Source organism: Lissotriton vulgaris, chromosome 5 (genome assembly GCF_964263255.1).
Source record: "Lissotriton vulgaris chromosome 5, aLisVul1.2, whole genome shotgun sequence".
Lineage (NCBI taxonomy): Eukaryota > Metazoa > Chordata > Amphibia > Caudata > Salamandridae > Lissotriton > Lissotriton vulgaris.
In genome coordinates this window covers 877,489,422-877,507,766 of record NC_141693.1, presented here as the reverse complement: position 1 = coordinate 877,507,766, position 18,345 = coordinate 877,489,422, and the positions used below count along the sequence as shown (strand labels likewise).

Genomic DNA, 18,345 nt, shown 5'->3' with positions numbered 1-18,345 from the left:
GCAAGAGGTGCAGGAATGTTTTTCAAGTTTTCAGCTTGCCAAAGCAGATTGTCGAGACATGATGTATGTAGGTTTCAAAAGATAGAGCGGAGTACCACTTGACACCCAAATTTCTGGCTTCCTCAGCCAAAGAAGGCACAGTTCCCAACTCAGCCGGCCACCAGAGTCCTGCGAGCAGGGGAGAGGGCTGACCAAGAAATATCATCTCAGTCTTGTCTGCATTTAGCTTCAGCTTGTTGTTGTTCATCTAGCTGGTGATGTCTTTCAGGCAGCCCGTTAATCTAGCAAATGAGTCCCTGGACTGATCCCTAAAGGAGAATATCTGCTGTGTATCATCTGCATGGAAAGGAAACACAAATGCACATCTCACGTTTGAAGGCAGCTCACAGGATTGTATTGGGACATGGCTGAGTGCGCTCTGCTTAGACTTAGTCATTCCTTTCATGTGGGAGGCGGCAAGGTTGGGTACCTGCAGGCCAACCAACTTCGTGCCCAAAGGCAAACTGCTGGGTAGAAGTCTCTCTGGGCGCATGATAACCACAAAATCATAGGGGATGCCTTCATCTTCCACCAGTATTACGAGTACATCTACACCCAGCAGACCCCGGATGGAAATGGCCCAGACTCCTACCTCAAGGGTGCCCACACTGCGTGATTGAGGCTAGATCGACCAATCAGGAAAGAAAAGGTTATCATCAACCATCTTAAATTGCAGGGAAACTGGATGTCTTACCGGCTCAGTTTTACAAGATGCTCCTCTTGATTCTGGCGCCCATTTTGACCACACTGTTGAACGCGATCACCGGACCGGGAATGGTTCAGTCTTCCATACTGGAACATCTACAGTTGTAATTTCCAAATCTGGGAAACATCCCCAGCAATGTGGGTCCTATTGACCAATATCTCTCCTGAATGTAGACATCAAGCTTTTTACAGGCCTTTTAGCATCCCAACTGAATCCACTCATGCTGTGGCTGACCGACCCGGACCAGGTAGGATTTGTTCCACACAGACAATGTACTGACAATACCAAGTGAATCCTCCACCTGCTTGATAAAGCCAAATGCTGCTGGCAATTGAAGCAGAGAAAGCATTTGACAGAGTACACCAACCGTACTTGGAGGGAACATTTGCTCACTTGAGCTTCAGGCCAGGATGTTGGTCCTGGAACCTAAGGAACTACAGCCAACCTAAATCAACCGTACGGGTTAATGGCCAGACTTAGGACCCATTTCCTATTTGTCATGGAATGAGGCAGGGATGCCCATTCTTGCCTCTATTATCTCTTTTTATGGAGCCCTTAACCCAACCGGTCCGAGGCAATCCGTGCATTACAGGAGTCATCTTTGGCAGGTAGATGCATACCCTTGCTCTCTATGCAGACAATGTAATTGTTACATTAGATGACCCTCGGGAGGCTCTCCCTGCCTTTTTGGATAAACAGAGGCTTTCGGCAGCGCAGCGGGCTTCCGGATAAATATACAGAAGTGACATGCCCTCAACCTCTCGGTTCACCAGGAAACAGGGACTTTTCTTGCGCACCGGTATCTGATTCAATGGCAACACACATCTAGTCTATATTCAGGAATACATCTCTCGCGACCATTCAAGAGACATCCTCCTTCAATTATCAAGCACTCCTCCAACACTTCAAAAGAGACCTGTCATAGTCAAAACTTTATCCCCTCGCCTGGCTTGGCTGGACAGAAGCAATAAAGATGACAGTGCTCCCAAAAATCCTCTTCCTTTCTCAGGCGCTACTGATTAATGCACCCGCCGGCATGCTTCAGACCCTGCACAGCAAATTGAACAGCTTTGTGTGAGCTGAGAAGCAGCCTCGGATGAAGGGGACTGTGGATTCCGAACGTCCTACATAACCAAGCTATCCAACTCCGATTCATGGTGGATTGGTCCAGTGAGGAATCCAAAAAGTGATGGCTGTTTATAGACTGAGCAATCGGGTGTACCTCTATTTGGAAGATCCCGTTCTTGACCGGTCTGCCGAGGCCATGGAGTCTTTATTCCTCACCGATTACTAATGTAGTCTTGAGAGTGTGGGAACGAGTTGCATTGCGCAAGGGGCTTTCCACATTCACCTTTCCGTTGACCCCACTGGTCAACAATGAGGCCTTTGCCCCGGGCCTAGGTAAAGTGGCATTTCGCCACTGGCAGTGCCGGCTGTCGCTCTGTTGGACACCTATTTGATGAAGAGGGCACACTTAGGGGGTGACTATGCGCTTCCGGAGTTGGAAAGGATGCAATACCTGCAGATCAGACACTGGGTAATGCATCCAAAAGGTGCATACTGGAGCTCAGTGGCCCCTCACAGCTTTTGAAGAATGGTTCCTCATGAAAACTAATGATGAATGCCTTGTTATAGACCTATTCGGCCTTTTGCGACACGCCCCCCTCAGCGGCGAAGACGCAGGGACAGAAATGCTAGAAATTCAAGTTGGGAAGGCTGCTCACACCTAAGGAATGGGAAGAGGTGTATTACGCGGCACGCCATACGGAGCGTAATTCCGCCAGTATTGAGACATCTATGATAAAATAAAAACAACACATACGTGTACCTTACCCCAGTGCTTCTGCAGAGAGTTAATCCCTCTCGTAGCGCAGATTGATGGATGCCCTATGGCTCCCCAGGACACAGGTGCATTTGGTCTGGGTATGCTCTTAACTCACACAATTGGGAGGAAGGAATATGCTACTTACCAGTATGCATCTGTTCTTGGCATGTAAGGCTGCTGACATTCATATCTTGTGCATAGATTGCCGCCTAGTGTTAGGTCAGGATGATTGCACTTGTTGTCTTGGAAGAGTCTTCGAAGTATCACAAGATAGGTGACTCCTCCCTTGGACTACAGTGCGCATGGGCATCCTCTCCATCCTCAGATTGTTTTTCGCCATAGTGGCAGAGATGGAGATAGAAAAGTAAGAGATGGCCTTGCCAGAGGGAATGCTGCAGGAGGAGGGCGGGCTGGAGGAGGGCAGGCGATATGAATGTCAACAGCCCTACATGCCAAGAACAGATGCATACTGGTAAGTAGCATATTCCGTTCGAGGCATGTGGGCTGCTGAATTCATATCTTGTGCATAGACTGTATAGCAGTATCTCCTCTAGCGGTGGCTACCTGTGTCATCTGCAGCAGTTTGAAAAAGAGTTTTGAGGACAGCCTGGCCTACAGCAGCTTGCTGTTTTGTTTGTACATCTACACAGTAGTGTTTTGTGAAAGTTTGTATGGTGGAGCATGTGGCTGCCTTACAGATATCTTCAAGGGGAATATTTCCTAGGAAAGCCATCAATGCCCCCATTTTTCTTATGGAGTGTGCTCTTGGGGGGACGGTTAAAGTGCATTTTGCTTTTTGATAGCATATTTGAATGCATTTAACTATCCATCTGGCTATTCCTGATTTTGAAATTGGATTCCCTTTGTGTTGTGGTGCAAAAGCAACAAACAGTTGTTTTTTTTTAGTAAAGGATTTAGTTCTGTCCACATAATAAAGTAGAGCTCTCTAGTGTGTGCAGGGCTCTTTCAGCTACTGACTGTGGATTTTGAAAGAACACTGGCAGTTCTATTGATTGGTTGATATGGAAGTTGGATACAACCTTAGGCATGAATTTAGGGTTTGTTCTAAGAACCACCCTGTTGGCGTGTGCCTGCATGAAAGGTTCTTGAATTGTATGCGCTTGTAATTCACTCACTCTTCTGAGTGAGGTGATGGCCACTAGAAAGGCAACTTTCCACGTTAGGAATTGTACTTCGCAAGAATGTAAAGGTTCGAAAGGAGGGCCCATGAGTCTGGTAAGCACTATATTGAGATTCCAGACTAGGGAAGGGGGGTGCCTAGGAGGAATCACCCTTTTAATGAACCTCCATGAAAGCTTTGATTGCTGGTATTCGAAACAGTGAAAGGTGTTGTCTGTTTTGAAGGTATGCTGCAATGGCAGGAAGGTGTAGCCGTATTGAAGAGTATGCCAAGTTACATCTTTGTAGGTGTAGCCGGTAACATATAATGTTCTGTATTGATGTGTCCAATGGATTGATTTGGTTATTGTTGCAGTAAATAACAAATCTTTTCCATTTAGCTGCATAGCACACTCGAGTGGTTGGTCTTCTTGCCTCCTTAATGATATTCATGCAATCGGGGGGCAAGTTCAGATATCCAAACTCTAAGACCTCAGGAACCAGATCGCTAGGTTCATTTGGTTGGGATCTGGGTGTCTGATTTCTCCATGGTTCTGAGTTAGAAGAGGAGGTGCAAGGTGCAGTCTTTGATGGGGAACTACTGAGAGTTCTAGGAACGTTGTGTACCAAGGAGGTCTCGCCCATGTGGGAGCAACTAGGATTAGTGTGAGGGAGTGTTGCCGCAGTTTGCGTGCTACCAGCGGGATCAGTGGTGCTGGGGGAAAAGCATACGCAAATCTGCCTGACCAGTTCATCCATATCGCATTGCCCTGTGACAATGGATGTGGGAACCTGGCGGCAAAGTATTGGCATTTCGAGTTTTCGTTTGTGGCGAACAGGTCTATTTCTGGGTGACTCCATTCCTGGAAGAATGGTTGGAGGACCTGGGGGTGAATCGCCCATTCGTGTAATTGCTGGCTGTGCCTGCTGAGCAGGTCGGCAACTTGATTGTCCCTCACTGGAAGGTGTTCTGCTAGGAAAAAAATGCTTTTTGGAATCGCCCACTTCCAGATGCTCTGTGCCAGATGGGACAGCTGTGGAGAGTGCGTTCCTCCCAGTTTCTGGATATAGTACATTGCGGTCATGTTGCCCGTCCGGATCAACACTGTCTTGCTGTACAAGTATTTCTGAAATGCTTTCAGGGCTAGGAATATTGCTAGCAACTCTAGTTGGTTGATATGCAGCCTTTTCTGCTTGTTTGTCCAGAGCCCCTGTACTGTGTATTGAAGGAGATGGGCTCCCCAGCCTGTCAGTGATGCCCCGCTGTTAGTACTAGTTGTGGAACCGGCTCTTGGAACAGTCGCCCCTTGGAAAGGTTTTGTGGGTTCCACCACTGCAGAGTTGCGAGTGCGACTGTCTACCAACACTAGGTCTTTTAGTTGTCCTTGAGCCTGGTTCCATTGCCGTGCTAGGCATTCCTGTAATGGGCGTATTTGTAGTCTGGCATGGGGGACAATGAATATGCAGGAGGCCATCATGCCTATGAGCTGCATAAATACTTGAGCTGGCAGAGTGTGTTCTGGCTGAAATTTGTGAATGAGTGTCTGCATACTAGCTATCCTTGTTGAGTTTGGATGCGCCTTTGCCACCGAGGTGTTTATGGTGGCTCCCAGGTACTGCTGTATGTGGGACGGTTGCAGATGTGATTTTGTGTAGTTGATTGAGAATCCCAGGCTGTGTAGCAGCTGGATTGTTTGGGACATGTGTGCTGCGTATTGTTGGTACGATTTTGCTTGTATAAGCCAATCGTCCAGGTAAGGGTACACATGGACGTGCGGCCTTCTGAGATGCGCTGCAACGGTCGCTAAGCATTTTGTAAACACTCTTGGAGCCGTGGTAACCCCCGAAGGGAAAAACCTTGAATTGGTAGTGTTGCCCTTCTATTGTGAACCTGAGGTATTTTCTGTGGGCTGGATGGATGGGTATGTGGAAATACGCATCTTTGAGGTCCAGTGTTGCTAGGAAATCCCCCTGTTGTAGAAACGGGAGCACTTGTTGTAATGTGATCATATGAAAGTGCTCCGACAGTATGTATTGATTTAGGGGTCTGAGGTCCAATATTGGCCTGAGAGAGCCGTCTTACTTGGGAATGAGGAAATATAGGGAGTACACTCCCTTCCCTTTGCTGTTGTAAAGGGACTAGCTCTATAGCCCCCTTTTCTAGCATGCAGTTCACCTCTTGTTGTAATAGGGTGATGTGTTCTCTGGACATTGGACGATGTATTGGTGGTATGTTTGGTGGTGTAGAAGTCAGTTCTAGGCAGTAGCCAGACTGGATAATTTCTCTCACCCACCGGTCTGTGGTAATTGTGTTCTAGACAGGTAGGAACTGTTGTAGTCTGCCTCCGACCGGTGTTATGTGGTCTGGAGGTAGTGTGATAGAGTCACTGTTTTGAGGCAGTGGAGGCTCTGGTGTTATTGCCTCCACGTCCTCTTCCTTTGGTATTGTTACCTCAGTAGCCTCCTCTGGTGGTGTTTTTAGCAAAGGAACTTTGTGCGTTACTTTTATATGAGGCCGTTGTTTGTGAGGCATGTCCTCGTGTGTTTGCCCTGTATGAGGAGCGATGAAAGGAGCCCCTTTGTTGCTGAAATTGCAATGCCCCCATAGATTTTACTGTCTGTGTCCTTTTTCATTTTATCCAAAATGGTGTCAACAGCAGGGCCAAACAGAAAGTCCTGGTTAACAGGCTGGTTAAGGATAGTGGATTGTACCTCATTTTTAAAACCAGAGATACGTAGCCATGCATGTCTGCAGAGGAGAACGCTAGTGTTGATTGACCTAGCTGCAGTGTCTGCTGCGTCAAGCGCGCATTTGATGGAGGCATTTGTTATGAATTTACCTTCCTGGATGAGATCTTGGGCTTGTGCTTTGAAGGGCTCAGGTAGGTGTTGCATTAGGGACTCTAGCTGGTCGTAATGCGCCATGTCATACCAAGCCAGTAGAGCTTGTGTATTAGCTATCCTCCACGAGTTGGAGGCTTGTGCTGCTACTCTTTTCCCTGATGCCTCTAATATCTTTGACTCTTTTTCTGGGGGAGGTGCTTCCCCGGTTGTTTGTGAGTTGGCCCTTTTACGTGCATTGGCCACTACCAGTGAGTCAAGTGGTAACTGCCCTTTGATGTAAGTAGGGTCTGTAGGGGCCGCCCTATACTTTTTCTCTATTCTGGGGTTGATTACCCGTGCCCTGGCTGTGTCCTTAAATATGTCAGGTGCATGTTTCAGAACTCCCTTTTACATGGGAAGTGTTTTGACACTTTTTTCAGATGTAGGAAAGGTGTCAAACAAGAAGTCTTCCTCAACGGGGTCATTATGCATATCCACGTTGTGTAACTGTGAAGCCCTGTCTATGAGCTGATTAAAAACTACTGTGTCGTCAGTAGGAGACGGTTTAGTGGGATAAGAGGACATGTCAGGGATGGGATGGGTGTTATAAGGGTCAGTTGGCTCATCCCATGGTTCTTGAGGTTCAGGGTCCTGTGGGAAGTCATTTTGAGGCTGTGGCTCATCCCCTGTGTCACCCTCGTTGTCCCCATGATGAGAGGGAGAATAAGGATTATAAGGATTGAAAGGAGTAGTAGGCATGAAAGGTTGAAAAGGACTGAAGGGTCTTGAAGGAGAAGTCCCAAAGTCTTTTTTCTTTAGTGGAATAGGGGACTGAGGTTCAAAGTCCAAAGGCCTCTTTTTCCTATGCAGGATGGTAACTTTACCAGTTTTTGGATCAATGTACATTTTTGCCTGGTCTTCAGAGGGATCTGGGTGGGAGAGTTGTTCCTCAACAGTCCTGGTTTGAGTCTTAGGCTTTGGTTTGTAGACTACTTTAGGTTTAGGAACCGTTTTTTTCGGTTCGGGGTCTTTCTTCGGGTCGACTGTGTTTCGGGTCGACGAGTTTGTTTTGCTCCGTAGGCTTCTTCGGAGAAGTGCTGTCTCCCGAGTCGATGGTCTTGCTGGTATCGACTGGAGTCTTTTGTTTTTTCGTCTGAGCGTCTTTTCTGGAGTCGATTGGCTTTTTCGGATCGACTGGAGTCTACGGATCCGTTGTTTTCGGTCCGAGAGGACATTCTGGCTTGGACGCGTGTCTCGGCACGGGGCCTATTGTCGGTTCGACGTTTTTCGTTGCCGAAGGCTTGTTTGGATCGGCGACGACCTTTGGTTCGGCGCCCTTGGGTTGTGTGGCCTTGTTCGGGTCGACAGCGTGTTCTAAGTCGACAATTTTGGGCTGGATGGCCTTTTTGGGGTCAACAGTCTTTTTCGGCTCAACGCTCTTTGGCTGTACGGCTGTTTTCGGATCGACGCCCTTCGGGTCGGTGACCTTCTTTGGCTCTGGAACCTTCTTCAGCATGATGTTACTGGGCCCTGGGGTTTCAGAAGGTTTCGGTTTCAGAGCTGACTGCTCTCCAACATAATTTCACAAGTTTCTAGATCACCGCTAGTGTTCTAGTCCATGCGGACCGCACATAGATGGCGTTCTTCTGCTGTCCCCACATTCGCAGTGGTTTATCGTCCATTTGTCCAGTGGATAGCTATGCAGAGTTTCACCAACACGAGCAGAAGCATGTTGAATTTATGCTGCATGCAGGTTGTGGCCCTGGGGTAGCACCACATCTCAGGTACTTAGGTGAGTGTGATGGGTCAAACTTGGATAAGCACAGGAGTGAGGTAGGTGCCGCTGCCAGTATCTTCAAGCCTGCAAACAAATACAGTACATGTGCAAGTCTACGCAGTTTCATGTGTGTGCCCAGGGCTGGCATGAATCTGTATTGGTCCTCATGCACTAGTTGGGTTACTACTCTGTTCAGCCTGGATGCCAGAACTTTGACTAGGACTTTGGTGTCCACTCCCAGCATGGAGTCGGGGGGGAATAGAAGCTTGGCGAGGTAGGGTCTCTGCCCGGTTTGAGTAGCATTACTATTTGGGCTTGGAGTATCCCGGTCTGCTTTGCCTCTCAAAGGGTCTCCAACAGCTTTGGGAGCAGCAGGTCCGCAAACACCCTGTAATATTTTACTGGGAGGCCATCTGGCCCAGGGGCCTTACCGCCTGCCATGTCTCGCACTGCCTCTTGGAGAAGGCTCTCTGCCCCAGAGTCTCCCCCTGCTCATCAGTGAGTCACAGCAGGGATATTCCAACAAAGTACCGTGCTATGTCCCCCCCCTTTCGGTCGCCCGGCCCGCCGCATACGCCCAACAGATGCACATGCAACCGCAAGTTTATGGCAGACTCTGTGTGTGTGTGTGTGTGTGTGTGTGTGTGTGTGTGTGTGAGGGACCCATCCAACTGGCTAATTGATAGTAAGGAAGGGGGTGGGCGCTCTCTCTTGAGAAGCCAGGCTAGCAGCTTCCTGGTTTTATCACCTTTTTTTTATGTAGGTGTGTCAATATTCTTGCCTAACCGGGCAGTCAGCCTGTCCCATATTTCTCCCACTCGACGGTGAGCTCAAAGCCGTTCCTCATCTTCAGTTCCTGAACCAGGGCTCTCCCTCTGTAAAGTGTGAGAAGTCATTCTCAGCAGCCACAAGGTCCCTCTCCAGTAGTCTCAACCCGCCCACCTTTGACATGCATTCCCCCCCCCGAAGCACCACTTTTATCGTGTCCCACTCCATGCCCATGATGTCTGTAGACAACTAGTTATGTTAAAGAAGTTAGCAATGGAAATACTGAGCTCCGAATGGATATCCCATTTTTCAGGGCACTGGGATGGAGCCGCCAGAGCGGGACCGCGGGCCTACCGCTCCCAGCGCTCCATTGTAATATTACTGGGGCATGAGCAGATAGGAATCTCCCAAGTATACATATGCTTTGGGCATGTTCAGCTACCTCCCCGCAAAGCAAAAAGCAATTGAGGCGGCTATAGAACGCATGGGTCGGGGCAAAGCATGTATTTACACACTACGTTGGGTGTACCATCCTCCACCAGTCAACGCACCCCAGCCTCTGCATCACCCCCGAAGGGCCTCTACCATGTTGGGTTTTGTGTGCGGTTTCAGGGGGAGTCTATCGATTGACCCCTCTAACACACAGTTAAAAGCACAGGCCCACAGGAGAGGTGTACCTGCATGGGACATTATTAATTCTTCAGGCCTAGGTAAAAAACGCCATTGTCTGTGATGGGAGCATAGAACCAATGTATCTCCCCTCTGTCTGCGGTATACCTCAGAACCCTAAATGGAGTTAGTGGGGCTATCCAGATTGCCATCCCCCGGGAGTAGTTAGAGTACGTTGCATAGAACATCTGGCCCCTCCACTTCCTGTGTAGCTTTTGGGCCTCATTATCAGTTAGGTGTGTCTTCTGCAGCATTGCTATGTGGGTCCGCTGCCTAAGGAGATATGTTTGTGTCCTATACCATTTAACAAATGTGCTATGCCCGTGCATTCCAGGTAACAATATTAAAAACATCCATCTCTAGGTTACGTGGTTAAACTGTGACTGTTAAGGCCTCTCTGCCAGAGCGGTCGTCGCATTAAAAACTGGTAACTAAACTGTTCCTCCCCACCCACCGGGTAAACATATGATAAAACACTGTGTCTTCCCAATTTGACACTAGTATTGTAACACCCACTTAAAAGATCAATACTGAACTTCTCTGGCATTCAGCCTGCCAAATGAGCAATATACCAATTAACTCTAAAGGTTAAACTAACCACACCCTTTTACAATCAATCACACCACACTCACAATGTGCCTATTCTTGCATGAGGATGCAGGGGAACCCCGTCCGTCCACAGAGGCGAGTAACCGGAATTCCTGTGCCCCCACTGCTACTACATTCACTCAGTCACTAACATTCATAAGGCACACATTCTGCAGTTCTCGACTAGCCGGAGTGAACAGAAGGGTATAGAGAAAGGCCCAATGTCCATACAGATCTTAAAACTATCGAGGGGAAAATGGAAAAATGGGGGAGAGAGGAGGAATAAAAGGGGGGGGGGGGAACACTTGGGGACAGTGGGGTAGAGGAGAAAAAAAAAAGAGGGGGGCTAAGAGTCGAAAGGAGGTAGCAGGGGGAGGTGGTAGGAATGGGAGTCTGTAGTGTAGAGCTGTAGAGAGGGTGAAATGGGCATGAAAGAGTGAAGAGAAGAGAGGCAGAAGAGGTGGGGCGGTCCGCCAGTCCCAGCAGTCAAGCTGATCTGCCAGGGTGCCATAAGACAGCTCAAGTCCACTGTAAGTATTCTCAACAGATGTCCGGCGAACCACTTGAGGAGAGTCCGCTGAGTCACAGTTCCTCAGTATTACCACAGTCCGCCGATCTCCTCAGGGGCTGGGTTGCTGCAGCCTAGATTCAAGCAACATCAGATCCACACGGCATGTTAAAGTATTGGAGGTTTGAGAGGTATCCTCCACTATGTCCTCGGTACGGACTTTGGAACAAGCTGCAATCACCACCTACACCCGCGCTCTGGCCTCTTCGTGCTTTGCCATTCGGAGTGCCAGGCTTACTCGGGCCGCCTGGCCTCCTTCACTTTCCGAACTATTATCCACTACTCTTTCGGTGTACCTGGAGGATTGCTTATTTCAGCAGCTGTGTTTCTGAGACTTGCATAGCGACCAAGGTTCTGCAGGTAGCCTGCCAGAGCCCTTCGGGGCAGATATCCGTTCCTCCCCTCTCCCCTCCAATCATCCCATTTCAATATAGACAATGGTTCTGTCGGGTATGAACCTTATCGCTTCAAAACATGCGCAAATTTTCAACATATGTTTTGTCATAATTATGTCAATTATTATGACTTCTAGAATAAATCATTAAATGCAAATCCAAACAAGCAAAAAAGGTCATAAAAAGTTTTATTTATTAAATTGTTTTTCATTCACGATTTGTTTTTTCTTATAGAGACCCTATAACAATGCATAGAACATAACGCAAAAAAAATCAATCAAGTAATACTTTATAATAAACGGCGCATCAATTCTGGCCAGTGAGATGTGACATTGTGCAAAAGTGACATAGCAAATGGTGATTTATATACACGTGAGTGAGGGAAGGGAGGGAAGGAAAGGAAGGGCTTCTCAAGGCCAGTTTCTAGTTAATAATTATTTCGTCCAGTATGCCACAATAGTTAGCTATGGTAACCTGGACCCAGTTGACTGGTCCTATGGCATTTTATAGTCGACGTTTCGACCCTGTTGACGCCTTGATTATGGGTCTCGAGCGGGACTTCTTCAGGACAGGGGAAGGGGTAGTGATGTTGCGCCTATTGTTCCTTTGTAAGTTGGACACAGGGGAGGTTTAATCAGTTATGATTTCCTCTTATGGAACGATTAATCCTGTCGGAAGAATCTGTGTGGAATCATGCTTTTATTAATTAGCTTGATTCGTCGTGTTCAATTCAATCGGTATTCATCAATGGCTGTGGATCGGCCGTAAATAATTTGGCGATCATTAAACAGTGGTTTCTAGGTCAATCGAAGAATAAGACATATTGGCGGTGCTGCAGTTAGATCCACCACTGCAGCCCGACAACACGGCGGACTGTGACCGTGATTGGGCCCACGATTGGACATCGAAACCACTGTTGCTGAACTATGCGTGTGTAATCAGGAAACATACGGATGGTGCGGTTCTCGAAGACTGGGTCGCCGCTGCGCCGGGCCTCCTGAAGGATGTGATTGCGATATCTGTAGTTGAGGATCTTAGCAATGAGGGTGCGAGGTACAGCCCCATCGGGGGAGGGGGGGGTTGCCCGAGCCAGGTGTGCCCAAACACACAAACACAAAGCAGGAGGAGAGTGTCGTTGCGGGGGAGTCATTGTCTTGATCTATTTTTTTTAGGAACAGTTCGGGCTCAGAGCCCACCACAACCTCCAGGAAGCCCACAAAGCGGGGGTTAATTCTGCGAGAGCGTCCCTTAGGCGTCCTCAGCCCAGCGCACCAGCATGGACGTTTTTGCAGTTCATTCTGTTAAGGCAGCCTTTAGGAAGGAGAACTTTGGTCTCCAGTGTGGACTCCTTTTGGTCCGTGGCTAGGGATTGCTCTGCAACCGCCCATAGGTCAGCCCGTAGGTCGACCCGTAGCAGGCCCACATCAGATGAAACTGCATCAATCTTGGCCTGGACCAGCTGACTAGAGACCTCTATAGCTCCGAGAATCTGGGTACCTGAGGACTCGCCCGTGGGGTCAGCCGTGACAGGAACAGCGCCTCTCGCAGGCTCTGAGCACGCCGCAGTGCCCTGGGCCGTGAATTGGTCCATTTTAGTTGGTTGGACCCCTCTTTGGGGCCTGTCTTTACCCATGCCAGTGGTTCTCTATAGCCTAAATGTGGGCCCAGATCCAGTCGAGGCAAGCTCTCCTCCAATCTCTCACTTCCAGAGTCCACCACAGTCCGTTCTAGTAGGGAAGAATCCAGCCAGCCTCGTGCGTTCAAGCCCTGATGAGAAGGTCCAAAGTTTCAAAGGGCATGGAAGTCCGACCCAGCCCACTCTGGCACGTCCACCTGGCTGTCACAGCAACCCAGGCCCTCAAACACTCAACTCCTATTTATACGGCATTGGTGGTAGTGGGATGCTGCAGGTAATGCGGTAAATTGGCCCTGCCTCCTCCGTGTTCCACCACTGTGTAAGCTCTGATGGGTCGTGTGAGAAGTTGGCCTGGTATATGATGATCACTAATTCTAGTGAGCACCTTGTACCAATCCAAACGACCCTTATGATGATTGGTTGTAAGCCAACCTTATAGACCAGCTATCCTAGGGGTAGCATGGACAAAAGCAGTCTTAGGCTAAACTCAAGAGGGCATGTGAAGCCAGCTGTTTTACCATATGCAATCCTTTAAATACCAAATGAAAGGACACCACACAAGTTATATATCACAAAATATATGTATTTATTTCTAGAATAATCCCCTATACTCTTTATGAGCACAGAAGCACAAGCGTTAAACAAAGAACACAGTATAACATACAATAAGCGGCACAATTATGGATAGGCCGGGTGGCCACTCAAACCATATATTAATAAAGTGGTATAAGTACCACGTCATGAACAATGAACAGGCCTAGGGCCTTGGGAATCGCTGGGCCTACACTGGACTAACGAAGGTTAGGACATAGGAGGCCCACAGGATGCGGGTGTAGTGTCTATAGGCAACCGCTTTTACCATACAAGTCAATGGTGCGTAAAAATCAGAAAGTTATAGGTTTGGGAGTCTTCTGACTGGACTATAACTTAGCCACTTAAAACTAGGACACTAGAGGTGTAAACCAATACAGGAGCACCAGAGTTATATTGTTACCTCACCCACAGAAAGCGGGTGTATAGGTGCCAAAGTGAGTCGGGTTTCTTCGTGAAGTTCTATGGAGCCTGGAGGAAAAGATGCTGCAGGCGGCCAGGAGACAAGAGTCCGGGTGGATCGAAGATGTAGAGTACCTGAAAGCAGAGGGGACAGAGTTCAGGTCACTAGCCAGTGACCAGCGAGGAACCAGGAAGGAACCAGGCGATGTCAGGTTGCGATCAGGTGATGTCGAGGTGTTTGTCTCCGCTGCCACTTGGACCAAGAAGGATCGAGGACGTCCAGAAGGTAGTCACGGGCTGACCCACGAAGGCTCTCACTGTCGGTGATGTCGGTACTCGAATCGGAGTCACCAAGCCTTGGCATATGCAACCCACGCAGGGATCGAAGATGTCTTCTGGATCGGACCGGGCCGGTCAGATCGGTAGCTCCTTTTCAGGGGAGCTGGGCCAGTCTGGAGCAACCAGACCAGCAGTGTAAATTTAAAGGATTGTCGTCACAGAGGCCACTAGCCAACGGGCAAATGACCGGACAACGCGTCGAGCAGGAAAATGTAAAAGGGCCCCACGCAGCACTCGGTGAGTGTGGAGAGGTGATCTTTGGTGCAAAAGCTGCTCGGGCTGGGGCTTCTCAAACCCCAATGCACAGCTTCGAGGGTGCCTCGGGAGCTGCACGGGAAGCACTTCGCTGGCTTTCCAAGATGGCCGGTCACACGTCTCTCGTCGCCTCCACGGGTCTCAGCTTTGCTGGGACTGTGGATCGGGCTGTTGGAAGTCTGGGAGTCCAGGTCTTGTCAGTGTCTGTCGTTCGAGCTCCGGCGGGAGCAACGGCAAAGAAAACCTTTGAGTGCTGATGGTGCCTACTTGCACAGGGTGGCCACTCCTTGACCACAAGGGAGATTCTTCAGTCTTCTACGAGGTGTAGGATGTCGAAGGGTCCAAAGTTTTGTTTCAAAGTTTCAGTCAGGATGATCTGATGTGCATTGGCACAGCTTCTACCTTTATTCCAAATCAGGGGGCTGGATAACCTGCTAGGTCCCTCCTATGGGTGGGAACCAGGAAGGGGGTAGTTACACCCCTTTCCCTTTGTCCAGTTTCGCGCCAGAGCTGGGGCTGGAAAGCCCCAGCACCGGTTTGAACTGGGCTTTGCCTGGGACACCTTGTGCGCCCCAGGCAGTGTCTAGTTTCATTCAGCCCTCCCTGCCCCAATCCACTATCTCCTGTCTGGGGTAGTGTAGCACCTCCCTGTGACAGGAAACCTATTGTCCAGGCCTCCCCTGCCGGAGTTTCGATCAGCAGCAGGAGGCCAGACTTGTGTCTGTGGCAGCAGCATCCATTTTGTGATGCTGAGGCTCTGGTTGATTTTAACCGCGTTTAAGCAAAGCAACATGTCTTCTCCCTGTAGAAGGGTGGAATGCTACCCCCGTCGCCAGAACTGGCGTGGGGGTAGTATTCTAAAGATTATGACACCTTACACAACATGTTTTGATTAAGCCAAACCAAAGTTAGCAAGTAACCGCGAGGATTATAATGCACTTAAGAGTATATGGTATAGCAATATCCCAGAACAGCTAAGGGACTTGGTTCTGAAAGCTGCAGACAGGCTCAGCTCATGCTAGAGCACCATCTCACATAAAACCAAGCACTCTGCCTCCAGGACTGTTAAGCCCGCCATAGGAGTGACTTATAGGTGTATATGTGTCCAGATATAGGTTTAGATAAGGGTATACTATATCTAAGCAAGGGGTGATTACACAACCTTGCCCCAGCTGAGTGATGAGCCAGTTGTGTCAGTTTGGATGGCCAGCCAGGGGTGGCAAAAGATATGCTGCAGCCACTGGTAGGCCTTGGATGCCCCTATGCCCTGGGTACCTATAGTACACTGTACAGGGGCTGATAAGGTGACCCAATATCCAATTGGAGATGTACCTAGGGTACATGGAGTCCATTTCAAAGAGAGAGTAGATAGCCTGGGACCCCAATTAGCAGGATCCCAGGCCAACTAAGTCGAAAACCAGCTAAACACTCAGCAAAAAATCTGGGGCAACCATAGTCCGGTATCCACCTTCCTACAGGCCGGCCCCCCAATGGCTCTCATCCCGGTCCGCTGTCCCCAGACACCACCACAGGAGGCCACATGCTCAGGGCCCATCTTCGTCACCAGTTCCCAATGTAGACGAAGTAAAGTCTCCTAGCTCCTAGGGAAGAAGCAGCAGGGCTACCTGTCCCCTTCTGGATTGATCTTGGCAGGCCAGGCTGCATTCTCACCTTCGCTCCCTTTGCCAGGACGTCAGTCGACTGGGGTCTTCAAGCCGCAGCCCGCACCCCACTGCAGCAATTCCTAGGGTGCTGAGTCTGTCATCCCAGGCCCCTCCGTCTCAGCAGCCTCCGAACAATGTCGATTAGCAGCCACAGCTAGACACATGGCCCGCGGTGGCAGCCCTCGGCGCCAGCACCAACCCGCTGAGTGGCCCACAGCCCTTCCAGGCACCGGCCTAGGGCCCGGTCAGGAGTTGTAGCCTCAGTCAGCCGCCGCAGGCCGCTAGTTCACCTCTTTGCGCCTCAGGCCATCACAGAGTCCCCCGATCGTCAAAGGGGCTTCGCCGTAGCAATCAATCAGGTCCTCAACAGCAGGCAGCAGGCAGCCGGCAGCCGGCGCCTCAGGCCCCGATACCGGCACCCACCGCCAGAGGCCACTGCAGATGTTCACCCAGGAGTCTGCTTGAACCAGGACTGTCTCAGGATATATATGATTCAAGGGGAGGGCACCCTGGGTACCGATGGCAGCATGAGAGCAAGATATTAGGCAGGTCTGCCACGGAGCCCTTCAGGAAGTGTCCGATGTGGCCGCCATGTTGGCCACGCCCCTAATGCTGTATTTTCTTAAATAAAATGAGCCATGATGACTAATCTCTTTAAAGTGCCTGCACAAGACCCATTGCATCTTCGGACCAATTTAGCAAAGAAACGACAAAAGCAAAAATGTCCAATTATCAAATGCACTTTTTGGTGTTACTGAAACAAAACACTTTTTGCAATCTCATGAATGTCTACGAATGAAGCTCAACACAAGGAATCAAAGAAGCATTATAAAAACAAGACACTTTTGAAAATAGCCCCCTTAAACCAGAAAACAAAAAGCCTTTTGATAAACATAGGAAAATAAATCAAAAAATCTAGAATCCCAGGATTTCTAGAGAAAAAAAACACCAGTTCTGAACACTCCTGGGATATGTCTAATTTCTGGGCATTTTCTTCCATATTAGAGAAAACTCTAGTTTCATATGGAAGGAAGGCATGGCGGAGTCAGGGCTTAGCACTTAACAAGGAAACAGAAAAACATTTGGGTCAGATAATGAAGGAAGATGTCTTAAGGATCAAAATGTTATCAGGGTCTAGGGAGTTGGAGAACATTTTTTAAAGGTGTGAGATTACAGTGTTCAATGTAAAACCATTTTTTCTAAAGACCTCTTGCTACTGCATTTACTTGCGATGCAAATAGTGGTTGAAGGTTTTGGCTCCAAAATGAACCTGTCTATATGACTTTATGGTAACTGTGGTTTATTACATCCAAAAGAGGAAACTGTTGGTCAAACATTTTAAATCATCTCTCTGCTAGACAGCACTGGACCAATACATGTAGTAAAACAAAATATTGTTTTGTTTTCTATGTAAACTGTTATCCCATCACGGTTCTGCATGGTGCATTGTGAGTACAGCCAAGACTGGAATATATATTTTTAACATACCCTGCGCTTTTTCTTCAGCTGTTGAATGGATTCACTGTATGGTGGAACACACTCCTTTTTTTCAAAGTCTGGGGTTATAATGCTTCGCTTTAGGACCTAAAATGGAATTGAAAACTAGCATTTTATAAAATAAAACAACAAATACCTCATTTTTTAGGTTAATTGATGCAAGGACAGTGATATTTACATAGGCACAGTCTTTCGTACAAAATAATCAGATTTACCCAATAGCAACACGTGAAATCGTACAGTTAACATGAATGCTCGTGACACATGGCTAAATTGGACCTTGAATGGACATGTGAGGCACAGGATGCAATTCCTTTAACCTATTGGGTGCAATGTAAAAGTACAGCTCTGGATTATTAGTCAGGCCAAATAGGACCGTTTTAATAGAAAACCAAACACATTTGTAGCTCACGTTTCTATGTGGGGTTCATCTGAAAAAAATAGTAGACTTATTTCCAAGGAACTTATTTGCAACCAGCCTTTTAAGCAGCACACTTACCTCTTGGTTGTGTTTTTTCTCCTTTACTTTAAGTGAACAGGACTTTGGTGTTTGTTTCAATCCATCAAAACTGATGTATAAACCTCCAAGGTCTTGGATATTGAGGCCGGTGTCTATGGTGGTTGACAGTACGCTGCAAAAGAAAACATTGGTTAAAGTAGTGTTGCAGACCACAGGTTTCTAAA

At 48.4% G+C, this 18,345-nt stretch overlaps 1 protein-coding gene across 1 annotated transcript in view; it reads right to left on the bottom strand.

Annotated features, from left to right (window-relative positions):
• The window catches only part of DNTTIP2 (deoxynucleotidyltransferase terminal interacting protein 2), a 228,946-nt gene that overhangs the window by 47,515 nt on the left and 163,086 nt on the right, over positions 1-18,345 (bottom strand). The window contains exons 3-4 of the mRNA XM_086922456.1: positions 18,161-18,293; positions 17,653-17,748 (exon numbers count right to left, since the gene is read on the bottom strand). Of these exons, the coding sequence (XP_086778582.1) occupies positions 17,653-17,748; positions 18,161-18,293 (229 nt within the window). The remainder of the gene's footprint in view (positions 1-17,652; positions 17,749-18,160; positions 18,294-18,345) is intronic.